The sequence below is a fragment of the Danio rerio genome, chromosome 5 (genome assembly GCF_052040795.2).
Source record: "Danio rerio strain M-AB ecotype USA chromosome 5, GRCz13ab, whole genome shotgun sequence".
In the NCBI taxonomy this organism is placed as follows: Eukaryota; Metazoa; Chordata; class Actinopteri; order Cypriniformes; family Danionidae; genus Danio; species Danio rerio.
In genome coordinates this window covers 78,187,501-78,200,000 of record NC_141025.1, presented here as the reverse complement: position 1 = coordinate 78,200,000, position 12,500 = coordinate 78,187,501, and the positions used below count along the sequence as shown (strand labels likewise).

Genomic DNA, 12,500 nt, shown 5'->3' with positions numbered 1-12,500 from the left:
AATGAATGAATGAATGAATGAATGAATGAACATTACCTGACACTGAAGACATTAAAATTATGTTTATGGACAAAATTATAAATAAATAAATAAATTATGTAATAATTTGTTTATTAAATAAATAAATAAATAAATAAATAAAGTAGTTGACTTGTTAAATAAATACATTGAAGTATTTGACTTGTTAAATTAATAAATCGAAAAATAAAGCATGCAGTGACTTATTAAATAAATAAATAAATAAATAAATAAATAAATAAATAAATAAATAAATAAATAAATAAATAAATAAATAAATAAAGCAGTTGACTTGTTTAATGAAAAAATAAAGTAGTTGACTAATTTAAAAATAAATAAATAAATAAATAAAACTTTGCTTTTCATTACATTACTATGCAAAGTCAGACCTTACTGTCCTAATTAAATCATTAAAAATTATAGCATGATCATATTTTATTGTGGTAAAATAAGCTTAATCTAGAGACCTTTGCCTTTTATATAAGACACTTCTGATACCAAATGATCAACTAGAAGTCAAGTTGTTATTTGTTGTTTCTAAAACTTGGATATATATATATATATATATATATATATATATATATATATATATATATATATATATATATATATATATATAATCAGAATTATTTGTCCCCCTTCAAATTTTTTTCTTCTTCTTTTAAATATTTTCCAAATGATGTTTAACAGAGCAAGGACATTTTCACAGTATGTCTGATAATATTTTTCTTCTGGAGAAAGTCTTATTTGTTTTATTTTGGCTAGAATAAAAGCTGTTTTTTAAGGACATTTTAAGGACAACATTATTAGCCCCTTTAAGCTATATTTTTTATTGATAATCAACAGAACAATCCATTGTTATACAATAACTTGCATAATTACCCTAACCTGCCTAGTTAACCTAATTAACCTAGTTAAGCCTTTAAATGTCACTTTAAGCTGTAAAAGTGTCTTGAAGAATATCTAGTCAAATATATAAATAAAAAACAAATAAGCAGTCTAATATTTCAAGGGGGCTAATAATTCTGACTTCAACTGTATATATGAAGAGTTCAAATGCAAATTTAAATGCCATCTGACATTTTCTTCTGAAATGAGCATTTTTGTCAGGCTGCTATTAAGTAAATTCACTTTAATGACAAATAATAGATCCTTTTTTTTTCATTGCATTTTAAGTGAAATAACTGAACATAGACTGAACCTGTAAGAAACATTTTTAAATCAAATTGAAGATGGTACTAAGAGGTTTTTGCTATATATAGAAAAGACCTTGGCCTGCACCTGAAGAGTAGCTTCGACTTTCGGGATGGAATGGAAATTGGACTGTGAAACAGGCCCACCAAAGTCAAGGTTTGACCTCACTGATGCTATTTGTGTCAGAATGGGAGTGAATCCCTGAATCCATATTTCAGCATCGACTGGATGCCTTTCTAGAAGAGCGGGAAGCTGTTTAAGCACCACAGTGGCCATGAATTTGAAATGAAGTGTTCAAGCACATTCAGGCTTGGCCTCATCCTATTGACAGGACACTTCTATTCATTCACTACCTGTGCTCGAGTTAAAATGATGCAGATATATTTTAACGGATGCTTTTAAAATAACTGTAATTTTACTATGATTGATTAATAAATAAATAAATAAATAAATACATAAATCATGTAGTGACTTGTTTAATAAATAAATAAAAATAAATACATAAAGTAGTTGACTTGTTAAATGAATAACTAAATAAATAATGTAGTGACTTGTTTAATAAAAACATTAATTATTTAATAAATTAATTAATTTATTAACAAATAATATAGTGACTTGTTCAATAAATAAAAAATAACAATAATTAAATGCATGAATAAAATAAATAAATAGATGAATAAAAAATAAATAATGTAGTGACTTGTTAAATAAATAAATAAAAATAATAAATAAACAAATAAATCATGTAGAGACTCATTTAAAAAAAAAAAAAAAAAAAAAAAAAATATATATATATATATATATATATATATATATATATATATATATATATATATATATATATATATATATATATATATATATATATATATATATATAAATAAATAAATAAATAAATAAATAAATAAATAAAATAAATTAATAAATGAACAAATAAAGAAATATTGTAGTGACTTGTTTGTTAAATAAATAAATAAATAAATAAATAATGTAGAGGCTTGTTAAAAAATAAATAAACAAACAAACAAAAAAACAAATAAATAAATAAATCTAGTAGTGACTCATTTAATAAATATATAAGTAAATGAATTAATAAACAATTTAGTGACTTGTTTATTAAATAAATAAATAAATGAAAAAAATAAATAAATAAATAAACAAATAAATCACGTAGAGACTCATTTAATAAATAAATGAAAAAAAAAATTAAATAAATAAATAAATGAATTAATTAATTAATGAAAGAATGGGTGAATAAGGTAGTGACTTGTTTGTTAAATAAATAAATAAAATAATAAATAAAACAATAATAATAATTATAAAAAAATTTATTAAAAATAAAACGTAGTTGCTTGTTTGATAAAAAAAAATTAATAAACAAATGAACAAATTATTAATGTAATGACTTGTTTAATAAATAAATAAATAAATAAATAAATAAATAAATAAATAAATAAATAAATAAATAAATAATGTAGTGACTCGTTTAATAAATAAATAGTACAAAATATATAAATAAAAATGAATGAATGAATGAATGAATAAATGAATGAATCATTTTAAAAAGATTTTAAAAGGTTGTTTCTAGAGAACTTTCCCTTTACAGCATTTCAGGGGTATCATAGCATGACTTTATCATGACTTTAACTCTCACGGTGAGAACAAAGGGTCTTCTTTTAAACCGTCACTGAAGAGCAAACACACTTCCTCCATGGCCTGCGCTTTTCCTCTCTCTCTCTCTCAGATTTCCATAATCTTTATCTTTCTTCCCCACGTGCACACATCATCAAAGCGTGTCTGTTCACGATAAGAGCACAGAGGTGATGCGGAGAGATATAGAAGCGCGGACAGTAAAGGAGAGTGTGTTAAATGAAGTTCTGGAGATGTGCATAACTCACCTGCCCTCATTTCTCTTTTAAGGACAAACCGTTTACCGAGTAAATCATCTCGCACCCTTTACGCTCATTTATCTTCTCTTTTTTACACAGGAATAGATAAGCATGACTTCAGCATTTTTTGCTCATGTAGTAAATCACGCGCTGCCCTCTAATGCCTTTCAGCAGAGGTGTGTGTCTCACAGGCTTGTGTGTGTGTGTGTGTGTGTGTGTTTCAGCGCTGGACCCAGATCAGGAGAGCGTAGAGGCCCTGATGCAGAGGTTTAAAGAGAGTTTCCGAACCAACACCACTATGGAGATTACACACTTCCAGAACGTCACGCACAGCTCCTCCACAGGGCGGAAGAGAGGACCAACGCACACCAGAGGTTTGCAATGACACACACACACACGCACACACATACATGAAGTATCATATGGCACTAAGGGCTAGTGTGATGATGCTGAAAATGCATTCAAGAGTTGACAAGAGTTGGCATGCTGTCCCGAGAGAGGGTCCTGAGCTCATGAGATCCTCGAGCCCGGGGCTCCCTCCCATTGCAGGGCGAGAGGCGAGATTGAAGATTTTTTTTACAGGTTATTTTCGTTTTCTACTTTGCGCTCCACATCTCTTCATTTTTCTCTCCATTTTGAACATGTTACTATAACCGAGCAACGCAATAATATCCAGGTGCTACGGATCAGATGGTCAGCGGAGGGGGAGGGGTGGTATAATTTTTTATCTAATAAAATGCAATGTTATATCCATATAAAAAGCAAAATAAACATTTTTGACAAAAAAAAAAAGTTAATTTATTTTTATTATTTGAAACTTTTAATAAGGATAATTTCAAAAATAGTTTTGGCACAGTGGCGCCCCCTATGTGTGGCGCCCCTATGCGCCGCATATACTGCAATACCCCCTTTTTTGCCGATGATGAAGCTTTTTAAAATATGGGGATGCTTAGGAGGCCATAATGTTCAGAGGTCAATGGGCAAATAATAATAATAATAATAATAATATTCATAATAATTCCTTACATTTATATAGCGCTTTACACAATGGGGGGGGGGGGGGTCTCGTGACGGCAGCAATTTTGCGCCAGACCGCACACACAGCTGAGGAGACAGAGTGATAATGATGCCAATTATGATATGGGGATGGTTAGGGGGCCATAATGGACCGAGGCCAGTGGACAAATTTGGCCAGGATGCCAGGGTTAAACCCCTACTCTTTTTCGAAGGACATCCTGGGATTTTTAACGACCACAGCGAGTCAGGACCTCAGTTTGACGTCTCATCTGAAAGACAGCTCTCACTGAGCAGTATAGAGTCCCCGTCACTACACTGGGGCATTAGGACCCACACAGACCGCAGGTTGGGCGCCCCCTGCTGGCCTCACTAACACCACTTCCGGCAGCAACCTAGCTTTCCCATGTGGTCTCCCATCCAGGTACTGACCGAGCGCAGCCCTGCTTAGCTTCAGTGGGCGACCATGTGAGAGTTGCAGAGAGCTAGCTGCCGGCTGTGGCCGAATGTACTCCTTTTCAAAGGACATCCTGGGATTTTTAATGACCACAGAGAGTCAGGATCTCAGTTTAACGTCTCATCCGAAAGACGGCGCTCACTGAGCAGTATGGAGTCCCCATCACTATACTGGGGACCCACACAGACTGCAGGTTGGGCGCCCCCTGCTGGCCTCACTAACACCACATCCGGCAGCAACCTAGCTTTCCCGTGTGGTCTCCCATCCAGGTACTGATCATGCGCAAAACCAAAATATGACCTTTTGTGATGCATAATAGAGGCCCTTTTCATTTTGTTCTCATCCAGGAATATCAATGCAGCCAAAAAGTGGATTTATTCCAATCAAATGCGTTCATTGTTGATTCAGTTTAGATCAATAACAGTATCAATAATGTGTAGGGAGTTCATCCGTTTTTTTTTTTTTTACAGTAAACGATCATCATCATCGTATGTGGCTCAGTTTAGTTTCAATTTCATTCTCATCCAGAAGTATCAGTGCCGTCGAAATACTCCCAACTCATCCGGCAGAAATTCAGAATGAATTAGCATTGAACTAAAACTAAATAAAAGCCAAACACATAAGTCATCATTTCATAAATTCGCCACACGCCACTGCCGCTCAATCAGGTCAGAGCTTAAAAACATTCCCATCCCATTAGCCTCACCGCTCAGCCACAATTTACCAGCGCCAGTCTCCACCCTGAAATTAAACCCGAGTGGAAGCGTCGCCTGCCGGGTCGCAGCGCTCAAATACAGCAGCGTGAAAAGAATCCATTCTAGCCTTGATTTTTTTTTTTTTTTCAACTCCTCACCGCGTGGCTCGTTTTCTCCACTTCCCTGAAATAAAATCTTTCCAGGACCTTTAATTACTGCCCACATGAAAATCTGCCTTCAGCACAAAACTCTTTTCTTTTTCCCTTTCCTGCCTCCATTGAGGATAACAAACAGGCTAATGGGACCAACTCCGGCGCAGAGCTGGAACTCAATTAAACCGAGAAGAAAGAGTGGAAGTTCATCTGGCTGCTAACAAGTAGATTAGGCTCTTCTAGAAATAAAAACACACCAAATGAATCAAATGCATGGTCAAATATTACTTGAGATAGGGGTCAGTGTGATTTATTAATACCACTATGCCTGACGTGGCAGTGTGATCAATGCATTTAAATGCTTTTTAAATTGTAATAGATGCAATTAGATTAATTTCTGAGTGTTTCTTATGTATTTAAGTCTAATTTACACTCACCGGCCACTTTATTAGGTACACCTTACTAGTACCGGGTTGGACCTCCTTTTTGCCTTTGTTCTTAATCCTGTGTGGCCATGTCATAAACATAAATCATCTCAGACTGGTTTCTTGAACATGACAATGAATTCACTTTACTCAAATGGCCTCCACAATCACCAGAGCTCCATCCGATAGAGCAGCTTTGGGATGTGGTGAGATTGGCATCATGGTTGTGCAGCCGACAAATCTGCAGCAATTGCATGATGCTGTCATGTCAATATGGAGCAAAATCTCTGAGGAATATTTTAAGTAGCTTGTTGAATCTATGCCACCAAGGATTAAGGCAGTTCTGAAGGCAGAATGGGGTCCAACCTGGTACTAGTAAGGTGTACCTAATAAAGTGGCCGGTAAGTGCAGATTAGGTCCTTCCAGAAATAAAAACCCACCAAATGAATGAAATGCATGGTCAAATATTACTTTTAGATAGGGGTCAGTGTGATATGTTAATACTGCGCCTGACGTGGCAGTGTGATTAATGCATTTAAATACTTTTTAATTTTTAATAGATGTAATTAGATTAATTTCTGAGTGTTTCTTATGTATTTAAGTCTAACTCACACTCACCGGCCACTTTATTAGGTACACTTTACTAGTACCAGGTTGGACCTCCTTTTACCTTTGTTCTTAATCCTGTGTGGCCATGTCATAAACATGAATCATCTCAGACTGGTTTCTTGAACATGACAATGAGTTCACTGTACTCAAATGGCCTCCACAGTCACCAGAGCTCAATCCAACAGAGCAGCTTTGGGATGTGGTGGAACGGGAGATTGGCATCATGGATGTGCAGCCGACAAATCTGCAGCAATTGCGTGATGCTGTCATGTGAATATGGAGCAAAATCTTTGAGAAATATTTCCAGCACCTTATTGAATCTATGCCACCAAGGATTAAGGCAGTTCTAAAGGCAGAATAGGGTCCAACCTGGTACTAGTAAGGTGTACCTAATAAAGTGGCCGGTAAGTGCAGATTAGGTCCTTCCAGAAATAAAAACCCACCAAATGAATGAAATGCATGGTCAAATATTACTTTTAGATAGGGGTCAGTGTGATATGTTAATACCACTGCGCCTGACGTGGCAGTTTGTGTCAAGTAATTTCATTTTTTTTTATTTCCTCATGGCTTGTGATTTTGCTTTCCACACAATTCCCGCGGCACATTTGCATGGATTTACACGCGGGGTTGGTCTCTTAAGTAGATTAAGACTGAGAAAGGTTGAGGGAGGGAAGCTGCTTATGCCAGTTTCCTGGTCAGAGATGCCAGGCGGAAATGCATAAGCAGCTCTGGAGGCTTGTGCAAATGTTTTAGAGGAACATTTCATTGTTCTCACTTTTGCGTTCTGGTCCAAAATGCTGAAAGCTTATTCAGGCTAGTGGCTGTCAAGCTTTAAACATTTATAAAAGAGCAGCATGATAGTACAGTTCAAATAGCTCATAAAGCAAGCACTGTATTCATTCCACAAGTCTATTACTAATATCTGAAATTTAGATGGGTATATGTAGGAAATCATTAAATGCTGGAACACGTTTAAAAACAAAAAACAAATTTGCATTCAGTTATTGTTGCAATATTATTCATGTAAAACAATATGTAGTTGATATACAAAGATCATGAACGTCCTTTATGCTGCGTTCACACCAGGCGCGTCAAGCGCGAGTGATTTACATGTTAAGTCAATGCAAACACGCGAATAGACATCCTGCGGTGCGATACACGCAAATTGCGCGAATGGCGCGGGGCGAATTGAGCGCTTTGCGCATTTGACGCGCTTAACGCGGGTTTCGCGCGAATCTCTCGAATTCGAAAATCTGAACTTCAGCGTACATTCGCGCCGCGTTAGCCAATCAGAAGCTTGCTCTTGTGGGGGCGTGATTGTGACGTAGAACCTGTTGTCGGTGTTCCGAGTGAAATCCTCCAGCCTTCACCGACAACAGTTCATCAAACTTGGCTTGGCTCAGTCAGAAGCACCGCTGAAAGCCTCCGTCATCCTGGTTCAGTTACTGGAGAAATCTATGAGCTCACAGAGCTGGATGCACCTCTGAAAGGATGTAGTGGACTCAGACACGACCCTAAACGTATCTAGGCTGTTTTTCAGCCTTCATAAAGCACATTAACACTGTTATTTTGTTCATAAAACCCATGTTAGCCGTTTAGCTATGAAGCTAGAGTCACGGGGCAGACAGAAGCCCTGCCCATCACGCGAATCCGCGTCTGTTTTGAAGTGAATCTGACGCGCGAATGAAGCGGGTTTTGACGCGCGAATGAAGTGAGTAACCTCAAATGTTCACGCGGCTAAGGCACTCGCCAGAGAAATTTGAGATCTAATAAAAGCATACACAGTGGCCTCTGGAGGATTCACGAAAATAGAAGCTGCAAATAAACGTACCTCCTGGGATGTATTTTGCGATCTCCAGAAATGTGTATAGGGGTATATATCAACAATGAGCCTGGGTTGCAAATACAAGTCTCACAGCTACTTAATTTTAACCCTGAAATTTTTGTGCGTCTCTCTCTGAGTTGAAAAAGCTTGTGCGAGCAAGACAGCCTACAAATCTGACTCAGTTACAACATTTCTATTAGGAGGAATGGGCCAAAATCCCTGCAAACTATTGTGAGAAGCTTGTGGAGGGAGACCCAAAACATTTGACCAAAGTTATACAGTTTAAAAGCAAAGATAAACAAATACCAAGGGAATGTGTGTAAACTTTTGATTGTCTAGAATCTAATAAAAAATAAATGGCGAGGCAGGGGCGCAGTGTGCAGTGCTGTCGCCTCACAGCAAGAAGGTCGCTGGGTCGAACCTTGGCTCAGTTGGCATTTCTGTGTGGAGTTTGCATCCTCTCCCTGCCTTCGTGTGGGTTTCCTCCGGGAGCTCCGGTTTCCCCCACAGTCCAAAGACATGCGGTACAGGTGAATTGGGTAGGCTAAATTGTCCGTAGTGTATGAGTTTGTGTGTGAATGTGTGTGTGGATGTTTCCCAGAGATGGGTTGCGGCTGGAAGGGCATCCGCTGCGTAAAAACTTGCTGGATAAGTTGGCGGTTCATTCCGCTGTGGCGACCCTGGAATAATAAAGGGACTAAGCCGACAAGAAAATGAATGTATGAATGAATGATAAATAAATAAATAAATAAATAAATAAATAAATAAATAAATAAATAAATCTTATTATTTTGGCTTTTAGCAAATGTAAATCATTTAGGAAATCCTAACAGACCTAAAATAGTAAACGTTTAGTATGATTTACCATCAGACATTTAAAAAAAAAAAATAAAATGGTTATGTACCTTTTTTTGAGTGAATGTAAACTGGTTTCAACTGTATATCAAGTGCCGCTGCCAATAATTTCCAATTAAACTTAAAAGCGAGCATTTTCGCTGGAGGTCTCCGCCTTTTGAACACAATGATGTACCATAAACTGAAACAAGTAAAATTTTTTATTCTTTTATTAAAGTCTGAGGTTTTTGCAGTAACAGCATCTCACTCACCTCCTCGGGGGCTTCAAAACACACAAACACTGCAGTAAATCAGACACGGGAACGCTGTCTCGCACCCTGAGCTGTAATCACAGTCTATTGTCATAAAAATAACGATCAGAATTTGCCTGAGAGAGCAATTTGTCATAATCACCTCTCCTCTCACAGCAACTCGCACACCTCAAACTTTCAAGCAGAAGCTTCAAACACCTCCAATTAACACGGAGGAAGAGCCACACGAACACCTCATGTACGAGATCAAGCCGTGTAGAAAATGACACGCATGGAGTTCAGAGGTTTATGCAGATGAGCAGTCGATGAATGAAGGGTACTTTCCAGCTAATTTCTGATCTGCATCTAGTTTGGTGGTTAAGTACTAACTACTCAAGAAAATATTAATCTTTGACTCGTGCAATATGCTGTGGAGGTGATTTTTGTTTGATTCCGGTGCTCCGGTTTCCCCAATAGTACAAACACATGCACTATAGGAGAATTGATAGGCCGTAGTGTATGAGTGTGCTTTCACACCTGTTATTCGATTCAGTTGTTCTGAAACGGAGATTACAATTGTTACATTGTTGCTCTTTGCTCTTGGAGCGGTTCGCTTTCACACTGCAAAGTTTCCAATCGGACCAAAATAGCTAAAACAAGTCACGTGCGAGTAAACTCTCCTCACATTGGTCAGAGTGTCAGGGTTTATTTTGCAGCGTCCCGCTAAGCTGTCAGGAGAGGTGGTGGTTTGATGGTGATTGACAGTGTGCGCTCGCGTGACGTGTCTGAGGAGAGACGCGGTGGGGAGGGGTGAGAAGGGTGCGCGACGATGCCTATTTGAGGACCGGGAGGGAGACGTGAGAATACCGGGAGATTATCACTTGTTTGCAGGCATCCGGAGACTCGCGAAACTTCCCGCCCTACTCATAATTCTCTCTTCATATAGCCGTATGCCTATTACATATCCATAAAACACTGTGATATAACCGCGCTCGGATCGGATCGCTTTCTCACTGCAATCGAACCGCTCCAGGGTTTGTTTAATCGAGCCGAGACCACCTCATTCAAGCGATCTCGGAGCGATTACTTTGGCGCGGAACAGAGCGCGATTGCCCTGTTCACATATGCCAAACGAACCGCGCTAACTGGGCAAACGAGATACGTTCCGAAACAAAAGTGTAGGTGTGAAAGCACCCTGAGTGTGTGTGTGTGAATGAGTGTGTATGGGGGTTTCCAAGTACCGGGTTGCAGCTGGAAGGGCATCCACAGTGTAAAACATATGCTGGAATAGTTGGTGGTTCATTCCACTGTGGCGACCTCTGATGAATAAAAGGACTAAGCCAATGGAAATGAATGTAAGAGCCGGATAATAATGCTGTAAAATAGTTTCCACTATAGTAAGGAAGCAGACCCATACAAAATGCCTATGAAGCAGCTCACTTTAAGATGTAATATCACTGTGGCGTTCACACACACACAGCACAAGACGCTTATTAAATGTATTCATAAACCCAGTGCATTGTCAACAACACAGATCTGTTCAATACATATTTGATTGCAGGTCTATCTTTCACTGAATCTATTTACCGCCAGCAGGAAAAAAACAACAAGAGTATGCCTCTGTGATGTATTTCATTTCTCTTCCTTTACTGTGGATTGAATTGCACCAACCTTCACACTAAACGAACTGCATGCATGCATGCACAGTTGAAGTCAGAATTATTAGCTACCCTGTTTATTTTTTTTTCCCAATTTCAGTTTACAGTTTTTCTCGATTGCTTGGATGTAGTTGTCAACTGAAACTCCACATTTTCAGAACAGTAAACACACAGGCCTAAACAGCGGCACTCATGGTCAAAATGACACATTTTGCTTGCAAAAGGCACATATCGTGTCAAAACATTTAACATATGCAACAAAAGCTAGTTTTACCTTCAAACTACACAACTTGCAAACAAGTATATGAGCTCTTTCAATTATTCATTAGACAATGGACAACAAAAAACAAAATACAGAACTCAAAATGCACCACCATTGCTTGCCATTGTAGCTTATAGCCAATGGCATTTGTTGTCTCTATTTGGGCTGTCAAATTCGCCTTTTTGCAAAGAATTGGATCAAGAATAAGATGTGCTTTGATTGAATATATATTGAATTCATGACATTTTTCAAACTGTGGCTGAAAACTGAAATACTGTATTTAAAAAAAAACAGACAAAAGTAATAAAATACTGTAAATATTAGAGAAAACACATGTAAACTAATATAAAGTCAAATCTATTGGGAGTATAGGACATATAGCCATATTGACCTCCTCCATCAATGCTGGCACAGAACAACACAGAGCTTCCATCGTTTATATAAGGTTTGCAGAATGATGGCTGATTGAAGATTTGTGTGAATGAGTGTCAAACCGGTCCTTCAGTGATTTCACACTGATGTTGGTAGTTTTTAATAGTTTGGAATAGATGGATTCTGTTTGGTTACCAAAACTAAAACAATGGAGTTTGGACTGCTTGAATGACATCTGTGTTAACTGTTTGGAAAAATGGTGGGGAAAATGTGTCAACCCAATGAGAAAGGGTTTACACATTTGCAAGACCGGTCTTCTGCTCTGCTGGGATAGTGATAATGAAAATGAAGAGGAACCTAGTTTCTTTAACCAGGTCAAAGCAAACTAGAAAAACTGTAACAGAGAGCAGATTGTCTCAGCACATTTCTAATCATAATAGTTTTAATAACTCATCTCTAATAACTGATTTATTTTATCTTTGCCATGATGACAATAAATACTATTAGACTATAATCTTCAAGACACTTCTATACAGCTTAAAGTGACATTTAAAGGCTTAACTAGGGTAATTAGGCTAACTAGACTAAGGATTTCTTTTAGACTAAGGATTAGTTTTTTATGGTTTAAAACTATTAAACCATATTAAAAAAAAAATAAAGTTTCAATTTAGTATTGTTGAAAATTCATCACATTCAACATTTAATCACTCACTCACTGATAGAGATGGCTTTTCTTTAAGGAAAATGATCATATAACTATAATCTGGTAAAAGCTGGAGTCTCTGGGCATGTCCCCTGCAACAGAAAAAAACTCTCTCATATGGGACTGAGGTTTCTGGGACAGA

At 37.2% G+C, this 12,500-nt stretch overlaps 1 protein-coding gene across 5 annotated transcripts in view; it reads left to right on the top strand.

Annotated features, from left to right (window-relative positions):
- The window catches only part of astn2 (astrotactin 2), a 579,161-nt gene that overhangs the window by 256,438 nt on the left and 310,223 nt on the right, over positions 1-12,500 (top strand). For all 5 annotated transcript variants that reach the window (XR_015489895.1, NM_001442877.1, XM_087251058.1 and 2 more), the window contains 1 exon segment: positions 3,326-3,475. Coding sequence is in view for 4 of the 5 variants with exons in the window: in NM_001442877.1 (NP_001429806.1) it covers positions 3,326-3,475 (150 nt within the window). In the remaining variant the exon portion in view is untranslated.